This window comes from Dipodomys merriami, unplaced genomic scaffold (genome assembly GCF_024711535.1).
Source record: "Dipodomys merriami isolate MVZ:Mamm:240054 unplaced genomic scaffold, mDipMer1.0.p SCAF_30, whole genome shotgun sequence".
In the NCBI taxonomy this organism is placed as follows: Eukaryota; Metazoa; Chordata; class Mammalia; order Rodentia; family Heteromyidae; genus Dipodomys; species Dipodomys merriami.
Window position 1 is genome coordinate 11,052,076 of NW_027204493.1, and position 23,579 is coordinate 11,075,654.

Consider the following 23,579-nt stretch of genomic DNA (forward strand, 5'->3'; position numbering starts at 1 on the left):
GCAGTTTTGGAAATCACAAAGGCAAATGGCATAATTAACATGCATTCTATGTTCTCAGTTGAAAAATAAATAGTAAACATTATGAAAAAACTATGGAAAGATTATTTTTACCACAACCAAAATTATATATGAACTAAAAAAAAAAACTAAAAACGAAAACATGAGGGCCATGTCAGATTCACAGAGAAAAATGAATATAAGTTCACAAAGAAAGGAAAAGAGATTGTAAAAGAACATGAAAAAACATTCCATAGCACTGAGTGTAAGAGAAATCTAAATGTAAAAGGAATTACCAGTCTGTCATTTATAAAACTTCACAAAGACAAAGAAGGAAATACTTTATTTTTATTTCCATAAGCACAGATGTCTACTATCAAGCCAGGGTCAGGGTGATGGTACAATCACTAATTAATGTAGACAGCTTCCTGAAGTATGTCCTTAACCTAGTCGTTTCTCTGATCTACTATGTACTAACTTGATGGAAAACTATGGATGACCTTTTTGATATTATGAATTATGAATGAAGACATACTGTCATCAATAGAACAGTGGCCTTAAGGGGCATGAAAGAAATAGTCTCAAAATTAGTCTCAAAATAAATTTTAATGACAGTAAAAAATGTCTCAATTATTGAATTGAGACCCCTTTTGTGCAAGTACTTAAAATAATAAAATGAATCTTAAAAGTACAATTTTGTATTGCCCCTACATATAACATTCACAAATTTACATATGAAGTCCTCTGAGACTTCAGAAAACTAATAACTAGTGTGTATGTAGAAGGTTCCGAAATGTATGTACCCATGAAGAACATTTTTACTTTTATTTTCATACGAAAGCTTTTATCATTGCGTTGAGGTAATTTTGATAAAAAAGTAAAGGACATTTGTAATTATTCTGATATTTATAGCTATGTAAAAATAATTAAAGCTTAAAGCCTTTCTTCTAGGTATGGGTGTATATGTATGTGCACCTATATTAGAAATTCCTCAGATAGTACACTTAAAATTTGTGACTTCTGCTGGGCATAAATTTTCCCTCAAATATAGCAACTAAAGCCTAGAAATCGCAAATTAATAATGAGAGGGAAAAATAAACCACCCTAATATTAGGATAGTTAAATAGAATAACAAGTGTTTTATCTCTTGAAAAATAGTTAAATTTCTGAAAATGATTTTTAAATAGAAATGCGTTTTAATTATCTAATGGTTATAGAGTTCAAGGGCTTAATCAGACCCATTTAGTGATTTAACTCTAAATATCAATATTTCAAGATCAGAAAATTCAGTTTATTCTCTCAGCTTATTCTGAATTTTCAGCTTCAATTTGAGAAATTAAAACCCAAATACAGGTAGTATTTCATAAGGGGACCGTTTCTTTCTCTTAAACAGAAAAAAACTGGCTCTATAATCTCAGTGCGTCAGTAGAGCACAGCAACTGCTAGTGCTCAGAAGAGCACTGGGATTCAAGAACAATTTAAGAGACTGGGCCTAGACAGCCATGTCTTGAGATCTAAGCAGATACCATTCCAGATCCCTAAATACTAATTCAACCGAAACACCATCTTTCTCCCTATGTATTATTAGGCTTTTATAGACAACGATAATAATCAGTATTGCAGTGTTTGACCACCATTGCTTTGAAGCTATAAACCAACTTTTTCATTCAGGTAACAATGCATATCTATAAACTGTTCTTACAGTTAGTTGCCTTTGTTACATACCTGCACTATTAATCAGCTGAATACTTAGTGACTGCTATCTTTTTTTCTCATTTGCAAGAACTCTAGTCTTCCATATCTGAAGGATAGAGGATGTTTCACTATCCATGCTACCTGAACACAGACTTGTCTAATTCCTTGTGTCAATATACTGGCCCAGAGAAACTTAGTTCAGAAGAGTGCTCATGACTAAGATAGAATAAATCATATGATTGGAGGCAGCACATATTTATTAAATAAGAGTTAATGTTGGCCAAGTTTGGTGTAAAGGCATGACCTACAGATCCTAGACATTGCTGGCACTTGGTAAATGTAAGTTATCACGAGAGGGAGAGTCAGTGGGGAAAAGACTTGGTTATAACTATCTTCTTTGTGTTTTTCAAGGTGGTAGATCTCCTAGTATCTATGTGTAGATCTGCATTGGAATCTCCTAGAAAAGTTGTCATTTTTGAGCCATATCCTTCTGTGGTAGACCCCAATGATCCTCAGATGTTGGCCTTCAACCCTAGGGTGAGTAGTAGTGCTGGCATACCCCACATACAATATTACAATATTTCTGATTTTCATCCTACTGGATGTCTAGCTCACTAAAGCACATCCATTATTATTTTACGTTTATTTGATCGTTTTTGAGGTTCTGACTCATACAGTCCCATTTGGATTGTAACAGCCACAAGGAGAGAAAGAGAGAGATGCTTTTTCCTTTGTTATTTTCACTTCAACTTCCCTCTACCTCCTCCTTCCACAACCACCTGAAAGTTAGTGAAAGCTGAATTTGTGCTCTTAATGGACTGGCATTTCTTATATAACCGTTTTATTTCTACAACCATTTTATAAATACTTGTGAGAATTAGTTATAATCCTTCTGAAATCCTTTTGAAATAATTTCAAATTGCATGTGAGCTAAAATTGCTTTAGCCTGTATTATATCATTTGTCTTGAATCATTTTATAGAAATGTCTCTATACTGTCTCCTTGGAAGACCTTCCCTTTCATTTGTTCATGGTGGTGGCAGAGTCTGCTTGCATCATGTAAGAAATAAAATGTGTATGCTCTTATACACTATTATACTCATTTGATAGCAACATCCTAATCAAAAATAAATAAAAGCAGTAAAAATACTTAAATGGACTTTTGTCCAGAAGGATGTCCTATTGACTTTATTGCTTATTGTTTAAGTGGTGAATGCCTGAAACAAAAGCCCCAAATCTTATTTGTATTTCTAGACTTGCTCCCTTACCCAGCTGAGCATGATTTTGTATCCTTAGATAGGGAATAGCACTGTTTGCTTTGTCCTCTCCTGACTGGTTATAAATCCTATGTCCTTGAGCCATCTTATTGCAGTCTTTTATGTACATAAAGAAGTTATTGCATTCACTCTTACTCTGATGGGAAATTCATATGCAGAGATAATGTATTTCTTGAGTGCTAGGTAACTTGCAGAGGTTTATATGTGAATACTGTTATTTTTTCTCATTATGCAGAAAAAGAACTACGATCGAGTAATGAAAGCACTAGATAGCATAACTTCCATCAGAGAAATGACACAAGTAAGTATGCTGCACAAGTCAGTTTGCTTGAGTAAAATCGTATTTTAAAAATGAGAGTGGCCATGTACTAAAATATAGATTTTTTTTATTACTCTAGGGGGGTTAATTAAAATCATAAAAAATTGTGCTGTACTAGGATATTTTAATTAAATTGTGCCAGTGTATTAACATGGAATCATCATGATTTTTGGAGTTCAAGTGCATAATTATTGCCTTGCCATTCTACTCTGTAACTTCGGCAAGAGCTTTCAGTACATGAAGGTATGTTAGGATATTTTAAAGCAAGGGTTTTAATCTAGTACCATTTTATGTGAATTTTATTGAATGGTAGCAATTTCAAACATCATGTTAAGGTTAAAATAAACAAATATTGTAATTGTAACCCCTCTGTACAGTATTTTCACAATTAAAAAAATAAAAATAAAAACAGCAAAAGGCATTAAAAACTTAAATAAAAAAATAAACAAATATTCTTTTAGGTACAGGTTTTACAAAAATAATTTGGATATAACACAGAATTTCAAGTCACTTTGGAAGAATTACGACTTTATACTTTCAGTCATTCAGGAGGCTCTGGTGGAAAAGTTTGATGAGCGAGAATCAGGACTGCTTTTGAAGATCAAACACATCCTTGGGCTAAAACCCCATACTTGAAAGGCACATAGTATTGAATTACTTTTCACTATGAAATAGTTGAAGAGAGTTTAAAAAACATTATTATAAAATGAAACTAATCATCTAAAGTTGACGATGTGGATTGTGACTACAGATTGCCTGGGTTGTATCAAGGCTTGCATTGCACTGGGGGCTGGTGTGCTTAGGACAGACAGTACCTAGCTTATTACATTCTCTGGGAAAGGAATAGGAGAATTTTCCCATCAACACACTCACTCACTTAAAGACACTCTCTCTCCAATATCATCTATATCTCTACTTGAAGACAGGGTTCAAAGTACATGTTTACATTTTTTACTTTATTTTTTTATTCATTATTCATATACTAAGATCATCATTTAACAGACAGCATATGTTAGACAATGAAATATAAGAAGTCTTATATATCATGATCCTTTCCAGTTATTTTTGTATGTTCACATTTTTGTGTACTCAGAATTCTTTTTCAAACTAGCATTTATTATTTGCATGAGAAAACTATACAATAAAGGCAGTTTTCAATGGGAAAAAATATTGCAGTGTCTTTTTTCACGAAGTTAGACAGTTTTGGTCATGCCAAAGACTTTAGTATAGGGTGTTTCTGTTATACCCTACACCCAGATCATTCTTGGATTTAAAAATAGCTACCAACTCTGACTCTAGAATCAGCTCTCTGCCAAAAATTGCTTGCTTCCTTTATTCTGGGTCATGTGTAAGCTATTTTAATAGGAGGCAATGCAGATGAAGGAGCATCATCCTAGGAAGTTAAGAGGCCAAAGTTGTCTAACTGACTCAACAGTGATGTGTCCTGTGACCTTGGAAAGCTGCTTGGTTGTTTGGTTTCTGAGTAGCTTCACTGTCAAGGTAGAAAAGAAATGCTGCAGCTTCTTTCAGAGTGTGCTTCATACAGATCCTGTCAGGTTTTATTGCATCACATCCTCTCTAGTGTATAAACATAACATCTTACTCATCTGTTTTCTAGAATATTCTATAGATAACTTTAAGTTGTCATAGAGAAATTGCCTTGTATTCTGTAAAATGGCTAGTGATTTGGGTAAATTGCATTGTTTGTCATTTTAAAGAAGGGCTCTTAGGTAAATTTACATCCTGTTTTCTATTGAGAGGGTCTTCAGTGTTCCCCAGATATGAGCATGGGTAGTAGCTATCCCAACTTTCACTGTCAAAGAGAACATGATAGGAACCTTTTCAAAGGTGACAAGATGGATTCTTTTCAGAGCACTGCAGTGCTGAGAGAGAGGCTGCAGTGGAGATGAGGGTGCTGAGGTATGTAAAGGGAGAAGACAGAGGCAAAGGGGACTATAGGGAGTAAAAAAAATGGAACAGGAAGAAGGACTTGAGGAGAAAGAAATTTACCTAAGATACTAGGTGCAGCATTTTTGAGAATAGTTCAGTAGAATGGGTAAAGTATAGGCTATGTGGTTTGACAACATTACATTTTCTTAAGAAGCAATAACAAGGAGGCCATGTGTGGGGGGGGGAGGGAGTGGAGAGAAAGAGAAAGAAAAGAAAGAAAGTAGGATAGCAAGAGAGGAAGAAAGAAGAAAAGAAAGAAAGAAAAGAAAGAAGGAAAGAAAGAGAAAGGAAGGAAAACAAAAAAGGAAAGAAGAAAGAGAAAGAAAAAAGACAAGAAAAGAAAGGTAGGCTTTTAGGGAAATAGCCTAGCACAGGTAGAAGCCAAGTTAAAATTTGGTCAGGTCTCTTAACACAACAGCAGGCAAGTTCTTTGTGTCAAGTGGAAGTTCAGAGTTACCATATTCTTGGGGGCTATGACTCAGGGTAATTGCTTCTATTCCTATGTCAAGACCACAGATTTTCAATGTTAAGTAGATAAACAGTATTATCCAGTCTGATTTTCCTATTGTAAAAAAGGGGGAAACCATTTGAAAGAAGAATCAAGGACTGTAATTCCTTTTTACTTGCAGGCGCCGTATCTGGAAATCAAGAAGCAGATGGATAAACAGGACCCCCTTGCTCATCCCTTACTGCAATGGTATACAGTTTTTAGTTTTTCTCTTAATGCAAACAGCATCTGTTTCTACTGTTTCCTCTGGGGGTAAACAAATCTTTTTTTTAAAAAATAAACCCTGCAATGCTACTGTTGTACAAGTCCATAAGACTTAGGGATTGTATAATTCTAGAGTCCATAATGACTCTCACTTTAATTAAAACTTATACATCACAAGGGGGGAGAAAACACCATCACTCACAATACCAAGGGTATATCCAGTGCTATCCACAGCAGTTTTCTTGCAGTCTTAAAAGATATGATAAACCAGATTGCTTGTGGAAGGCATTTCGGTTCATTTAATTTTCTAGTTCAGTGAGGACTAAGTGATAAAACTCTTGGAATCCTTCGTGAAAATCTTCTGGAAATACGTTTTGTACATTTTGCTTCCTTAACAAGGACACTGTAAATTTGGTTAACGCTGCTTAAGCATTGCAGACGATGGGCAGACTGGATTCTAGCGAGCTAGTCTGCCACCAGGACAGGTGTCTAGAGAACTCACCTTGCTATGCAGCCAGGTTCAGATCATTTGTCCTCCCTCCTTCAGCAAGGCTGCTTTGTGTTTCTCCCTTGTGAAATGAAATCACTTTGAAAACTCAAAGAAGTGGAATTGATCACTAATGATTGTGAAGTTTTAAAAGAAAATGTAAGGATTGTGCGAGTTTGGCCTAGACAAATATTTCTTCCTCGTGACATCCATGAAGTGTTTAAGAAACACATGCAGACCAAGAGAAAAAGAGTCCAGTCTTTTCAAGATTCTTCTCACTGCTCAGTTAGTTGAAATTCTGTACTGCACTTGTAGCTTATTCTTGACACCAAAATTTAGATTTAGAATCCTGCTCTCTTTTATCTGCAGGTATAATCTGTTATCAAACTTCTGACAAATTAAGAAATACAACACTACTGGTTTCATAACTTTTGAAATTTTCTTATCCTATTGGAAATTAAAACCAAAATTTAAGTATCTAATCAATTCTTTTCCCTCTGATGTTGGCTTGTTGTTCATTTTCACTTTCTTGTGATCATTTCCTCCAGCTTGCTAGTCAGCTTCTTTTCTTTCAGAGAGAAAACATTTGGCTGCAATGCTCTGAAATGTCCCTTACTTACTCTGGTTTACATACTAGAAAACATAAAAAAAGATAGTTTCAGATTCCTGATTTTATTTTTTTAAAAACTCAATGATTTAAGTTTGTTGGCTTTTAAACATAAACCATTGTTACACATCTGCTCATAGAGATCTTCAATATTTATCTTTAAATGATATGCATGAGAATTCATTCTCAACATATGCAGTAGAGACAAAAGCAGAACAAACAGATACATGAGTCAACTTCTTATGCATGTGTAGATTTATTATTATCTTAAAGTACCAAGTATCTAGATGTGCTCCATTTACCAGTATGTGAATGTATGCATTAAATATGTCTTAAGGAATCACATCCCTGTGTGATTTCTTAGCATCTTTCTTGTTCCATAATATCTTTAAAGTTATTTGAGGAAGCAAACCAAATCTATGCCTTACGTGAACTACTACCAAATTTTATTCAGTCCTTGCTCACTAAGAAGAAAAATAATTTTAGTATTTATTTAATATATAAAATCTTATTTTTGTGACTGATTGCTCATTTCAATTCTAGGGTTATTTCAAGTAATAGGTCACATATTGTGAAACTGCCAGTTAACAGGGTAAGTTGTTTTCTTATATCTCATGTGGAGTGGGAAGGCTGGGGATGAGGTGGGAAAACTGACCCTGGAGATTCAGGCGGGCTCTTCAGGATGAAGCCGACCTAGATGAAGGCTAATTCTTCAGTTGGAAATTGCCCTTTGTGCACTAGCTCCGAATCTTTCTAAGGTAGCAAATTCAAACCCAGGCTACAACCTTGAGCTTTTAAATAAATAAAAAATATATAAATGTGAGGTAATTCAGTTATTCCACAACTGATCGCCAAGTATTATTTCTGGGTGTATCAGAATTTTGTCACATATTCACCTTTCCATCTCAGAAAATATTGTTTCCAAATTCTTTTGTCGGCCTATACGTTTAAAAATAATGATTACAAAAAAATAATAGGCCATCATTTCAGTTATCTTCTGCTCCTCTAAGTAGTATTTAGGACTCTGTTGTAGCGACTACAAATCTCCAGTGTAAGATTTCTATTATTATATTTCTATGTTAGGTATTCTTAAGTATAAAAGAAACAATTAGGAAAATTTGTCAAGCAATTAATTTGAAAGGTTCTTTGTTAATTTCTTTCTATGACCAAAGGGGAAAATTATATTCCAATGTAGATAATTCCTAATTTTATGAACGCTTGCAAATAAAGCATAATTAAAATTTCTTCATCTGGAAATAATATTTCTGTGAGCAAATATCAGAATATTTCCTTAGTTGAACAATTCGTGTATACTGAGGAAATGATATAATAAACGTCTTAAAAATATATAACCAAGAAAACAGACCTGCCTGAATGTGATTGCATTGTCTTTCTGCTGTCTCTTTCTTTTTAGCCTGCAGAATTATCCTTCATCTCAGAAACTCATGAAGTAATGTATCATTTATGCAGGGCTTTAAAAATAGAGCTTATAAATAAGCCCTTACACGTAATTAGTATAAACTACTCTAAGTTAACCTTATACAATTCTTAAATTAGTGAATTTCAAGGTTGATACCCTCCTGCTTATGTTAAAAGTGACATTGTCATATGTCATTGTTTTAAACGACAGCAATTGAAATTTATGCATACTCCGCATCAGTTCCTCCTCCTCAGCAGTCCACCAGCCAAAGAATCAAACTTCAGAGCCGCTAAAAAACTCTTTGGAAGCACCTTTGCGTTTCAGTGAGTATGACTTAATGTTGACAGGGTGGGTTTCTCCAGATCTTCCAGAAATGTACAAAGAATGAAACTTGCTTTTTCCAGTAATTGGGGCATTCACTTGGAATAGTCAGCTGCAGAGTGCTTGAATTGGAAACTCAGAACTTTCACCAGCATCCTGACTTACTATACTATGACCAGTTTGAACGATGACTGACTTTTCAATGCTGCCTCTTCCTTTCTCTCTCTCTCACTTTTTTTTTTTTTTTACTTAAAGCGGCTCACACATTGAAAACTGGCACTCCATCTTGAGGAATGGTTTGGTTGTTGCCTCTAATACACGTCTTCAGGTAAAGTTTTTGAATGCTTCAATAATACTTCATTTGTTTTTGGTATTGAGCTTCAGTAACCAATCTTGCTAACATGGTTTTACTTGCATAAGGAGAAATAAATGAGCTTTAAATCATTTGGCAGTATTTCTAATAAGAACTGTACATTTTCACAAAAATTCTCAAACCTTAATCTGTACACAGAAAAAGAAAAAGGAAGGCAAGTTCCCCGTAAGAAAACAAAGTCTGACTTTGAACACAAAATAAAACCACACGGACATTGTATCCTCGATTCCAGAATTCAGCCCTTGAGTACTGTGCCTCTGTGTGAGTCCTTGTAGAGGAGAAATTGCATTAAGAAGCAAAGTGGAGATGGGCTACCAAAGAGCCACCTGATACCAGCTCCTCAGCCTTCTGGATAGTACTGGGCATTAGATGCTATTTCGGCTGCAGCCTTCATCTTTATTCATGCTTTACCTCTCACACATCCCATTTTGCTCTCATACAGCTGACAATATAAGGACGTCTGGAAATGAGAAGCTTAACACATTCACCTGAGCTAGATGTCACAGCGCAAGGAAAAGATGCAATTAAATGTAAATGCCCAGAAACACACATTTAATGACTTGATATTCAAAAGGACACAGAGATGATAAGAATTGTTATTGTTGTAAAGTAGTTGGCTTCCTCCTGCTGAAGATTTTTCAAAAACAAAAGTTTTAGAAAAAAGAAAAAGAAAGTTTTAGAAGAGTGAGACAGAAGACAGGGTTATATAACAAAAATCTGATGAAATGCTTATTTATATTAGCATGTGAGCCTTACTCAAGATGTACCTCCCATGTATTTTTAACCATTTCTTAGTTTTTCTTTTTTATTGTTTTTTAAATATTTAATTATCTTTAAAGAGTTGTACAAATTGCCATCCAGTGAAAGTTTATGGATGCGGTGCATTGATCATTGTCACCGCTGTCAACATTCTCACTCACCACTCCCAGCCCCACCCTGTCCTTCACTTTCCTTAATTTTTAGGATGCATATTGAATTATTTTGCCATTTAACAAAGCAGTTTATGTAGATAATGCATCTTTCTCTGTGTCATCCCTTCAACATTTCACCCTCCTTGGATCCACCTTTTCCCTTATTTTTCTCAATTCTGTGGCGTATACAGTGAATTCTTGACTGCACTCTTCCCTCTCCCTCCTTCATATATCTGTCCCTCTCTCAGTGGCCCCACCTCTCCTCTCCCACGTACTCATTTCCTGGGTTCTTATTTCGTTGTGTTGAAATAGTCTTTCTAAAGAATTATACTATTGAAGCCCTCCATAGAGTCTATTATACTTCAGTTAATTCATTTGTAACTGCTTGCTTACCACCCAGTGTGTTTAACCAGTTTTGTTTTTAGAACTTTTAAAGGGATTCAAATGAAAACAGATTAGAGTACTTTAGGGTATGATTCTTTGTCACTGATAGGGGGATAGGGTTGAAAACAGTCACCAAGATTCTTTTCCCTCTGGCTGTCATTGTCCATGTAACTTTCTCTCCATTTTAACCACAAGGCTATTAGTAGTATTCTCAAATTAGATGTTGACATACATGAGCTATCTTTTTTTTTTTAACTTTGTGTTTCAAGATGAAACTTACCTACTTACTGTAAAATACTGACATTTACACAATTGACTGATTTCTTTCTCACATCTTCCTGTTTAGCTCCATGGTGCAATGTACGGAAGTGGAATCTATCTTAGTCCAATGTCAAGCATATCATTTGGTTACTCAGGTAATCTTGTAATTTCATTTCTAATTTCAGTTTTATCAGGTTCTTATTCTCTTATTGTTATATACTCTGGACAAAGTTTTCTATTAATAATTAGTAGTTAATAGCAATAATGTTAATAATAAGACTGAAGCCTTATTAGGTATATTCGTATCAAATTTATTTGTTCAGTGTCAGAAGTATAAACAAAACTCAATTGAAAACATCTTGCTAATACATTGATCCGATTGTGGGAAAAATACCTTGGAATAAATTGAAAGCATGTATTGCGAATAGTAAGATGAACCTGTTGAGTTCAAGATGTAGGAAGAATGATTACCAAATTATTAGCATTGGTGATCCTTAGGTAGTACCAGAGAAAGAGAACACAAATTACACAGAATTATAAACATAGCAAATGAACAATTCTTTCCTTTCTTACAACCATAATGTTTAGTATGTTTTTTCTTCACACTTTCAAATTTTTTTCACATTCCTGTATCAGAACATGCAGTTGATATTGCTTGTGTATGTGTGTATATATGTGCACATGTGTGTGCGCATATATAAAGCAATCACATTACATTATCCTAGGCAACATTCACATCTCTTAATGAAAGAGTGGCAAGTCACATTGGAGCAAAACATTTAGACAATAGAATAACACTTTTTAAAGGAGAATAGTTCAAATTCAGCCCATAAAACAGTACAAATAAAAAATCTAAAAAGTAATCAATGAGTATATCCTCAACACCTCAACACAGGTAGTAAAGAATCAACACATCATCAAATTCTGTAATTTTTCTGTTTCTTAGACTCCTCTACAAACACCTTAGGTAGACTCACAAAAAGGATAGAGATTGTGTAAATGGTTATAAAAACTTTTGTCTCTGTGTGTACATTTGTCTAAGGATAGTCCATGGCTTTTGTCAAAATCTTTAAGGTCTCTTGATTTGGAAAATTATGAGACTCGGGGAAGAGGTGGAGTATGGCCACAAACCACTTGTCTGGCATGTAGGAAGCCCTGAGTTTCAACCCAGAACTGGCACTAGGAGTCACATTCTCTACAGAAAGCTGAAATAGCTTCTGTACTTTGTTTTGAGTGCTGAGCATACAAAGGTTATGGGGTTGGATGGCGCCTGAATTGAGTGCCTTTTGTATTTTTCCTAGACCTACTTGTCTGAAATGCTGGGTGTGTTCCCACCCATCTGTGGCGCCTTTTGGGAAGTGCCCAACTTGGAGAGGGTTAGATAAACACATTTTGCAAGTTAGTAAATAGACTTTTGCTCCTTTTCACTAAGCCATTTAGTCAAAAGTATCTCAAACTTCTGGTGTGTTAGTAAGGGAACACTTTCTAATATGGATACAAGTCTATTCTAAAACAGATTTGAACTGGTTGCTTTTCTAAAATCTTTCATATTAAGACATGATGGCATTAAGAGTAAGCTTTGACTTTCAACTATTATAAACAAAAGAACATACATAATTTTCCTGGTTAGAAGAATTGAGTATATATATGTATATATGATTCTCAAGGTTGTAGTGTGGTATATTTTTCTATCATTGCTTATATTTCTCACTCCTTATCATACCATTTTCAAAGCTAGGTAATAAGAATGAGAAATCTTTTGATTTCTTTTGAAGACAAAATTTTAAGGATCTTCTAATGAGTTTTGTACAAAAGAATGTTCTATTAGTGCAAAGAAAGACAAACAGGTTGCTAGCTCCCCGTGCTTTCTGATCCTCCCAAACTCACTGGCCATTCACCGCAGTGTTCCTTCAGAGCCCATTGTGAGCCTCTGACCTGAGAGGAGACCTCTCCATGAAGAAGAATTTCTCAGATAGATTGTACTTCAAGTTGCACCAATCTGCTTTGTCCCTAAATTATTATCTTGCTGATGTTTCCAGGGATGAACAAGAAGCAGAAGGTGTCAGCCAAGGACGAGCCAGCTTCGAGCAGTAAAAGCAGCAATGCATCACAGGTGTTGTAGTGACTCAAGTGACTGCATATGATTACGGAACTGTGGCCTCATTAAGGCAGCAGGACTTCAATAAATAGCCAGGCTTATTAAGTCTGCAGAATGGCTTTCAGTGGTCATTACTCATAAAGGACTAGAACTTACCCCAAAATGCAATAACTATATTCTCTCTGTACAATAATTATGTAAGACATTTATTTCTCTTCTCCTGTAATATCAGAGTCTCTCCTGAACATTAGAGGACAGAGGGGACTAAAAAAAACAGATAAATATTCTCAATCTCTGTGATACTACATTCTACAGAGGGATTACAAACAAATTAAAATCACACTGAAATAGAAGGCTAGATCATGAAGAAAAGTACTTCAGGGAAAAGGGATACCCAGGGCTCACAGGCGGAAGGCAGAACTGGAGGGAATGGGATGATGAAGGAAGGATACTCTTAAGACAATGACGTTTTAGTCAATCCCTATGGATTGTGTACACATCTTGTGGTCTCTAGGAGAAAGAAACATTCTGGCAGTTAGGAGTGAGCACAGGTTCCATGTTCTTTCGAGAAAGCAAGTATATGTCAGGAAAATAATCCATCTGATGAATAATGTAACTGCACGTTATCTAGTAGCCAAAAGCAAAACCAGAAACAAGTCATGAGATCTTCATGAGATCTTTTCCGTGGCTTTGTAAGAGATGGTTTTAAGCAGTTAAGTGACCTAGAATGATTGATTTTATGTTTCTAAAAGATCATACAAATTCAGTTTGGTTTACCTGGAAATCAACTTGCCAGATTTCGAGTAAAAATAAATTTTGTGTTATGATACTACCGAACCCTAATTCAGCATTCTTTTAGTTCACTCATCTTGAAAAGAAATTAAAAATGATTGTAATGATTATATATAGAAATTAAATGGTACAACAAAAAATAGCTAGAAATTAAGAAAGTACAAGGATGCTGATGTTAGCCTACATAGACATGTTTTTATCTCCTGGAGCCATCTAAGTGATTTTTCTTTTTAATAATGAAAAATCTTTTCCTTAGGCTATTCTCTCATTTTCTCCTTGTAATTTTTCAATTGTTTGTGATTTAGTCACAGAAAAAAGGACAACAATCCCAATTCCTACAAAGTCGTAACTTGAAATGCATCGCCTTATGTGAAGGTAAGTTCATAGTGTCAGTTCTATCTTATCTGCACTTAAGAATTCAATTATGTTTGCAGAGTTGTCATGATGGAATAGTGAAAGCATTATTCCTTAAGACCATCTCAAAGGGCACAAATGGAAAATGAGTACAATTGAGATCATGAAGGTTAAAACCAAATTGCACAATTGGCAAGAATTCAGACAGTGCAGTATTTTATTGCTGGCAGATATTTCAGAATGGTCGTGCTTGTACCTCCTCTTTAAGTTAAGATATAAATATATTATACAATGAAAATCTTAAAAATGGGCCAAGCACTGTGAAAATAACTCAGTCAGTCCTTCTGTTCCTGAACAGAAATTATTCTTTCATTCTGAAATTAGGATAGAAAAATTGATAGGTGATTTGCCAGGCTATAATGTTTTTCTTGTTTTAATATTTCACTGGCCAAAAATCTATTTTACTTTTCTTGTGGTAAAAAACTTCTGTAGTTTTCTGTAGCTGTCATCAACTATCCTGATATAACTGAAAACATTTAGTAGTTATATATGTAGGTTTGTAGCTACATAGTTCTAAAGTCAGGACTCATTTTATAATATTCAAATGAGTCTTCACTGTTACTATAACAGTTATTGTTCGCACCATAAAGATATTCTATGGTTTTTCCTTGTAGTTTTGGTACCTGATAAGGTTAAACATTATTGGTATATTCATCTACATATATACTTTTGCTTTTAGAATATAGTAATTTGGAATGATTTCAACTCCTTTAGAATAAAATAGTCCTTTGACATTTATCTCCTGCTCACAGTGATCACCTCGCCTGACCTGCACAAACATGGAGAGATATGGGTTGTCCCAAACACAGATCATGTCTGCACACGATTCTTTTTTGTGTAAGTGTAAATGCTGAAATTTGCATGTTTCTGTCTTCTTCACAAATTGCAGCTCTAATTGTGTGTTATTATTTGGTCATTTTAGCTTCCAAAATTCAAAAAGCAGTAACTGTTTGTTGTCAAATTAATGATTTTATATCAGTAAGCTTAGTGAGAAAAGAATGGTGATTAAATACTATTGACTTAGAAGAAAAAACACCTCTGTTTCTTTTTTACCATCTATATAGACTTTAGCAGTAAATAAAATGATTTTGGAACTGAAAATGAAGAACAGAATTAATGAACAGCATCTTGCCTACAAAAGATTGATCTACATTCTATTCAATATGAATTGACTATACAGTTTGTGTGTGTTGTTTTGTTTTTGTGTTAGAAAAGCTGTATGAAAATATAACATTCGTAAGTAAAGCATGCAAGACAACAATCTGACTTCTACAGCACTCTTGACTCAGCCCTTTCCCCTGGCTGTTCCCAACTTATCCATGCCCTTGGTACAAAAAGCATTTTAGAGAGGAGTGGAGTGTGTTGATTTTGTATTTTATGTAGTTGTTAGAAGAAACTGAGAAGATGATATGGTTTGTTTTTATAAACCTTGTCAAACTGACAGCATGAAAATTGCTTTACTCTATCAGATGTGCTCAGTAGCCTGTGTGCTCAGCATTTGATTCATTGGGTTGTTGACAGGTTGTTCACAATGCAACTCTGATGAGCTCCTTGAAACCAAGGAGCCTTTAGATGCTATGCATTCTGTGATTGGATGTAGATTTCTTTCTTAATGGTGAGGTAGTAGTTAATGTAATAGCAGAATTCCAGTTTGGGCCAGTTTGAGTCTCAGTTTTACAGAAACTAAGTAAAAAATTACTAAGTTAACCTAGTTTCTCTAAACTTCAACAGTAAAACTAGAATAATATGCTTGCTTGTATTAGTCAGAATCCCAATAGCAAGCAGGTGACCCATGGAAAAAAATTATAATTTTATCATTCATAATCAGATTATTTCCAAAGGCAGCCAACAGATCTAGTGCAGTAACCCAGATCTAGTAGCACTGGGACTATTTTATATCTTCAAGTCCAAAGGTCTAAAATAAGAAGTGGTCCTGCTCAAATCCTTACTGGTCAAACCCTTACAATGAGGGCAAGAAGTTCCATTGTACACAAAGATAGAATCTATGAAGATCAGAATAACCATTGTGGCAGAATGAAGGCAGAGAAGGGCTGAGGAGATCTTCAAGGTATCCTTACACACTACTCTTGAAATATTTATGAAGATTAACTTAGCATGATACAGGTCTTATTACAGAGCTCATCGACTATTTTTTATCTCTTCTGTCTTGGCTATCTTGATACCCATCCTCAGCTGGGCTTGTGCCTGTAATCTTAGCTTCTCAGGAGGCTGAGGATCACAGATCAAAGCCAGCCTAGGCAGGAAAATCTGTGAGACTTTCTAGCTCTAATGAACCACCAGAAAACTGGAAGTGGCGCACTAGCTCTAAGTGGTAGAGCACTAGCCTTGAAGACAAAAAATAAAATAAAAAAATAAAAACTTGGCCTTTTGCAAAAAGTGCTCCATCACAAAATTGATTCACTGAGTGATCATGGGATTATGTCTGAAATATAATCTCGGGGTCCTTTCATCTAATAGTTTTGTGTCTTAAAAAATTCAGATTTGGGGCTGGGAATGTGGCTCAGTGGTAGAGCGCTTGTCTAGCATGAATGAAATACTGGGTTCAATTCCTCAGTACCACATAAACAGAAAAAAGCCTGAAGGAGCGCTGTGGCTCAAGTGGTAGAGTGCTGGCCTTGAGCAAAAGAAGCTCAAAGAGAGTGCCCAGGCCCTGCGTTCAAGCCCCAGGACAGGCCAAAACCAAAAAAGAAAATTCAAATTCCTTTACCAAAATAAGCAACCTCACTCATTTAAGTAGTACATTTAAGTATTATTACTAATAAAATTTAACATTAATTATACATAGATCATATCCGTTACAATATATGTGTGTAGGGTTGTACTTATTAGAGAAAAAGATTTCTGTTTTGGTCAGAGCTAAAAAGAACATAGAAAACATTTTTGTACACTCAGATACTTTCAAAATAATACAAAGGAGAAAAGTGTGTTAGGATAATTTTCATTACTAAAAAACACAAATGAGATTTCATCCTTTGTGTCTGTTCCCTCAGGAAAGAAGACATTCATTAAAGAAAACTGATAAAAATCCAAAACACATCAAAGGGAGAATCTGTTCACCAATTAATGTACATTCTAATTACAGCTATCAATTTATTTTGTTATAAAAGATCTGATCACAGATTTCTGGTTGTATGCCTCCCTCATGAATGTAGCATCTAGGAAGATAATTAACTGATGAGAATAAAGTGAGTTATTAGGCAGAAACTCAATTTCTTTTTCTCCTTTTTTTTATACATTTTATTATCCCTGATGCTAGGAGCTCTGCCTGATGACTAAGATAGAAATTAATGTGTTTTTCTTTTTCATCTGTTGTGAGTGAATATAATGAAAATTAAAATAACTTCCATGCCTGTTTGATTTCTCAGAACTGAGAGGATAAGATAGTCATTTAGTATTAATCACATTCTTTAAAACAGCTAACTAACACCGAATAACAGAAAAATTAAGAGAAAAATTTCAGGGAGCAGACTGGTATATCAGAATATATTCAGAATAAAGTTTGTAGGATAAGGAAAGTGTATAGATAGGGAAGAAATAGGGAGAAGTTTGAAAAAAAACTTACTGTGAAATTCTAGAATGAATAAACTTAATTAACTACAAATGCCCCAGGCAAAATGTTCAGATGGTATTAACAGATTTAGCCAATTTCTAGTATCTAGAAATTGTTAGTACAGTTGATTATATCACTAACCTTGAGACACATGAGTACAAGGACATTGAGACCCATGTGTAGAAATAAGAAAGGTATTTTCAAAGCCAGGCTCTGGTGGCTCATTCCTGTAATCCTAGCTACTTAGGAGGCTGAGATCTGAGGATCAAGATCCACTAGTCAGCCCTGGCAGGAAAGTCCAGGAGATTCTTATCTCCAATAAAGTACAGAGAAAAGGTTGGAAGTAGCACTGATAGAGAGCTTGCTTGCCTTGAGCAAAAAAAAAGCTCAAGAGTTCAAGCCCCAGAACCAGCTAAAACAAAACAAAACAAAAAAACTGCTTTTAATACAGCCTGAACAAGGAATGTGCCAAACAGTATAGTTATTACATTCTGCTTACCTAGAAGGAAAATGTTATTTTACAGTAAAGGAGTGGTAGGGGATGTCTTAAGAACTAGAGGGGAAAATGCTATCAATATTTTTCATAATTTGTTTAAAATAATAAAATTCAAGAGATGGTAATAGATGATTTGGCCAGATGATAAAATTTGTGTAACTAGGGATCTGGGCTTCTCAGTACTTCTCAGTACTTGCCCCAGTGAATGAATGACAGCTCTTAGGATAGGGAAGGGGCCTGTCCTGCTGCTGTCTGAGAACCAGAGAAAGGCTCAGAATGACTGTGTATCCAGCCTACTTGATGGGACAGCGTACAAGTTGAGTACTTTCATGTTTGTTTCCTTGATTTAGAGCAGATGAATTAGTCACATATTTGGGGCATAAAATAAATATAAATATTCTACATTTGCCTTATGTCAATTTTTTTGAAAACTCACAAATTTAAGAACCCAAGACATTGCATCTGCAGAAAGTAAGACTAAACATTTTTAGGAACTTGAGTCAAAAGGTTACAGTGTTAAGTACATTTGTAGGCATCCCTATGGAGAATCCATTTTTTAAGGTATAGTTCAAACACCACCTCTTTTCCAAAACTGTGAAAAAGTATTTGTTGTTGCTCACCAATGGCTCATTCTGTAGTCATACTTAATCAGGAGGCTGAGCTCTGAGGATCACAGTTCAAAGCTAGTCAAGGCAGACAAATCCAAGATTCTTGCCTCCAATTGACCAGCCTAAAGTCAGGAGTAGAGGTGTGGCTATAATGGTAGAGTGCCAGTGTTGAGTGAAAAAGAAAGAAACAAGAGTACAAGGCCTGGAGTTCAAGTAATGGCAAGCATGCACGCACGCATGCAAACACACATGTACACATAGAGAATAAGCTGTTTTATGTAGGAATAGGAATATGTTATCTGTAGTACATGGCACAACTTTGAGTTAAAATTTAGTTGCATTATTTTTTTGGGGGGGGGGGTGGTCCAGTCGTGGGGCCTGAACTCTGGGCCTGGGCGCTGTCCCTCAGTTCTTCAACTCAAGGCTAGCGCTCTACCACTTGAGCCACAGCGCCACTTCCAGCTTTTTTCTTTTTGCTTATGTGGTGGTGAGGAATTGAACCCAGGGCCTCATGCATGCAAGGCAAGCGCTCTACCACTGAGCCACCGTCCCAGCCCAAGTTGCATTATTTTCTTGATCTATTTATCCACTGAAAACCATATTTTCTTGATCCATTTATCCATTGAAGGGCATCTGGGCTAATTTCATATATTGGCTATGGTAAATAATTCTGCAATGAACATGGCTGTGCTGGCAGCTTTAGTGTGGTCTTGTTTGTATTTTATAGGATAGATGCCCAGGAGTAGAATTGCTAGGTCATAGGATAGCCCTGTTTTTAACTCTTTGAGGAAACTTCATAATGCTTTCCAGAGTAGTTGAACAACTTTATATTCCAGTGTAATAGAGTTCTGTTTTGATCATATTTGTTATTGTTAGTTTTATTGATAATGGCTATTCTAGCTGGGATGAGATGGAATCACACTGTTGTTTTGACTTGCATTTCTTTATGTGTTGAATATTTCTTCATGTGTTTCTTAGCCATTTTTACTTCTTCTTGGAAAAATTATGTTAAGTGAAAAAAGCCAGGTCAGAGAAACATAGATTGCATGGTTTCCCTCATTTGTGGTAACTAGAACCTGTTTACAAATCTAAAATAAACAAACTGGATATATAAACAAACAAACAAATATATAATTCTTTAAAAAAGACTAAGTCAAAGCCCAACAAACGACCAGAAAAATGGGTACTCGCAGCAGAGAAGGTTGGGGCCAAGGGGAGAGGGGTATAAAAATGTAGGAGGGAAGTGGGGAGAATACCGCACGAATTCATTGTATATACCACAGAATTGAGAAAAATAAGGGAAGAGGTGGGTCAAAGCGGGCGAAGATGTTGAAGTGTGGCAGAGATCAAGCTGCATTATATACATAACTGTTTTTTGTTAAATGGCAAAAAATTCAATACATAATCTAAGAATTAAGAAAAGTGAGAGAAGGGGGGTTGGGAGGGGCAGGTTAGAATGTTGAAAGAGGCAACATTGATCAAGATGCACTGTTTTTTTTATAAACTTTTGTTGAATGGTAACTCCTTTGTGCAACTACTTAAAGATAACAAGAATATTCAGAAAAGAATTTTAAAAGACCAATTCTCAAAGGGAAGACTCCTGCTTGTTTCTCTGCTGTTTCTGAAGCACCTTGCGCTGTATCCCCTCCATAACTGCATGTCAGGAAATCTTTAGTAAATGAAGAAAAACAAGACAACATGGAAGAAACATTTTAGATTTTTATTTGGCTTTTATTGTGTTCCAAACAAAGATTGAAGTGTAATGAAAGAGTCAGATAAAATAAATAAAATATCAAAGAAAGATATTGTAGTGACCAATAAATGAAGTAAGAGCATTTGGACCAATCATTTGCAGAAGATAAATAACATTCAATTGTATATACATCATAAAGAAGCAACTTATTTATTTATAAAGGAGATCACACTGTTAGTTTTCCTACATCAATCTTGAGTATTCATTGCATATAATAAGTAAAAACATAATGTTTTACAATTTACTAAAACCCACCTGTACAAATTTAAAATCAGTGAAAATTTCTGCCCAAGCTGTTTCTTAAGCTGTTTTCCCTACTCTGGTGCAGTCTTAAGTTGTCTAAATTCTGGCCATCTCACAGTTCATATTTTTACCTATTTTCTCCCTTTTTTTTAGTTTTCTCTTTGAAGCCCCAGTGCATGTACATCGCTAGGCAAACATTCTATCACTAAGCTATATTCCTAGTACTTATTTTTCCAAAGATCATCACACATAATCTTTTCCTTGATGGCTTTTCTGCCTTTGCAGTCAGAAATGTCATCGGTCTTTCCGAGTTTTGCTCAGATGTTTTACTTTCCCAGGTAGCTTTGCTCCTGTTATTACTTGTATTCTTTCTCTCCTGGTAAAGTGCAAATTTCGTCTAAGCATGGAGATCTTGCTTAGTGATGTGTGCAGAAGTACTCAATTCATATTGGATAACAACAATGCCAAAGGACTGAATGACCTCACTTAATAGAAGAGAATATCCATATAGTGTAGGAAATAGATAATATGCTTATTACATCAGGTTTCTTATCAACTTTGAACTATGACTCTGCTTATAGAAAACAGTGAAACACATTTATGTGTACCCATCACATAGCTCACAAAGATGTATTTTCAGTCCCCATGAGATCTCCAAATGGCTGTATCCCTTCTGTCATCTTGTTTCCTCGCTAATATTTTTGAACAAATTGTCTTCTTTTTCATTAAAATACTGGTACTCTTTTTGTATACTGCTAGGAATATGAGTTTCCTATTTTAGGACATTTTAATTTGTCCTACTAACGATTCAGTCAAGTGCACCTTCTATATAATCCTTGTTTAGTTTCCTTTTAAATTTTGTTGTTTTCTGAACTGTATTGGTAACAGTTGTACACAAGTAGTGGAGTATTCTCTGTGTGGTAATAGGATTTAAAAAAAACACAATTAGTATCTCATAAGTCTAAATATTTTGAATTGACCAAATCAATTAGTAGTTTGCTTTTCTTTATTATATATGCTGTGTGGTTTAAAGATGCCTTTGGTGGTGGTGGTGGTGGTGGTGGTGGTGGTGGTGGTGGTGTGTGTGTGTGTGTGTAAATTGAACTCAGGGACTTGTGCTTATTACACTGACACTACTGGACTGATCCTTTGGTAAAATTTTCCTTCAAGCCACAAGATTGTACATTTTTGTGTAGGTGATGGCCAATAAAAAAAATAAGTATTTTCTTTGGCACTTTTCAAACTCTGTCTCTATTTCTACCCTTTTTCTTGTTCTTGTGGCTTGCTTTTGCATTGTTCGTTCTCCTGTTAAAATATGGTAGTAAGGCTCACTCCTCTCCATTGATTTCTAATGCCTGTTGAGTGTAAGTGAACGAGAGTTGGGGAGAATAGATTTTTCCATCTAACTGAAAATAAAAGGAACATCGAAGCTTACTGAGTCCGAGTTGTAAAGAAGGAGAGAGAAGATAGGAGAATAATGGAGGGGGACTATGATCAGATACATCAATATAGATGTGTTAAAAAGAAATCTTGTTACTAAAAAGAAATTTAAAACTATGATACATATACCATAAAAAGTAGAGAATGAGGGGAAGTAACAGAACATGATTGGAGAAGAAAGTAGGATTTGCATTATGAAGGACTTGACATTGACAGTTGAATTTTGGAATGTAGAGGCTATTTTATATCACTTTAGCCAGGTAGATAGTAGGTCATTTAGGAGGCATGATAAGGGTAAGTATGGTGACAGAGATCAGGTAAATGGTATTGTAGTAGTCTAGGTTAGTTTCTTTTACCAGAAAGAAAAATACATTTGCTACTATGGCCTAGGGGAAAAGAGTATGGCTTTTTTTATTTGACAGTCCTGTGGCCTGGGCATGGTCTCTAAGCTTTTTGTTCAACATTAGTACTCTACCACTTGAGCCACAGCTGCACTTCTGGGTTTCGGTCTGCCGGGCAGAAGCTGTGGAGCTGTGGCTCAAAGTGGGGTGGAGTGCTGTGAAGCTCAGGAATAGCACCAAGGCCCTGAGTTCAAGCCCATGACTGACCAAAAAAAAGAGAGAGAGAAAGCAATCAAACCCTCTCTAGGCTTAAGGAAAAGAGCAATGAACACTATCACATGCCTTAAATAAAGAAAGTAAAGTCTTCTGAATTCATTCACTAGGAAGCCAGTCAGTACTTCAGTAGGGTCAGAAGAAACCTGTAGCGAGTTGAAATAAAAATGGAAAGTGATCACAGTTTGCAGACAAATCTTATTTTTCAGGTTAACTTTATTTTTATTTATTTTTTTTTTTTTTTAGTTTTTCAGGTTAACTTTAAATTGTAGAGAATAGAGATGGCAGTGTGCAGACTGGGGGTCAGTTAAGCTGAGTATGACTTACTCAGCATGCTGAAACAACATAGGACCTGCTAGGTATGCTGAATGGATCAAGGTTCAGAAGAAATAGAGCACATCTAGCCTGCGGAGCTTAAAGTTATGTGTTGACTCTTATCTGAAATTGGAAAGATAGGAAGAATCAAGACAGTCCTAAGACCTGCTTCTCTACCTTCTCTCTCATAGGAGTGTAGTTTTTCTCTGTGTCTGCTCAATGCTCTTTTTGTCGTTTTCTTTGCTGAGTGCTGATCTTGTTGCTTCTCTTCCCCTCTCTCTGCCCAGAAATATGGACAGCTTAGCTATTTTCCCTATATCTATATCTGGCTAGACTTTCATAAAAACTAGGCTAGCATGTTTTAACTTTCCCAGTAAATAACCTCTTACACAGACTGCTGCAACCTCCTGGTTCTTCAACTGGAACAACTGTAAATCATTTTACTTAAAATATTTTCTAGCTCTTAACAGAACTATTTGGTCTTCTAAGACAGTATCAATAATTGGCTTGTGTGCTTACATG

General features: G+C 35.4%; 1 protein-coding gene across 4 annotated transcripts in view; it reads left to right on the top strand.

Moving 5' to 3' along the window:
• The window catches only part of Parp8 (poly(ADP-ribose) polymerase family member 8), a 174,598-nt gene that overhangs the window by 145,311 nt on the left and 5,708 nt on the right, over nucleotides 1-23,579 (top strand). For all 4 annotated transcript variants that reach the window (XM_070041149.1, XM_070041150.1, XM_070041147.1 and 1 more), the window contains 10 exons: nucleotides 2,104-2,229; nucleotides 3,204-3,269; nucleotides 5,867-5,934; nucleotides 7,587-7,635; nucleotides 8,674-8,786; nucleotides 9,040-9,112; nucleotides 10,799-10,868; nucleotides 12,753-12,826; nucleotides 13,909-13,978; nucleotides 14,770-14,854. In XM_070041149.1, coding sequence (XP_069897250.1) covers nucleotides 2,104-2,229; nucleotides 3,204-3,269; nucleotides 5,867-5,934; nucleotides 7,587-7,635; nucleotides 8,674-8,786; nucleotides 9,040-9,112; nucleotides 10,799-10,868; nucleotides 12,753-12,826; nucleotides 13,909-13,978; nucleotides 14,770-14,854 — 794 coding nt within the window. The remainder of the gene's footprint in view (nucleotides 1-2,103; nucleotides 2,230-3,203; nucleotides 3,270-5,866; nucleotides 5,935-7,586; nucleotides 7,636-8,673; nucleotides 8,787-9,039; nucleotides 9,113-10,798; nucleotides 10,869-12,752; nucleotides 12,827-13,908; nucleotides 13,979-14,769; nucleotides 14,855-23,579) is intronic.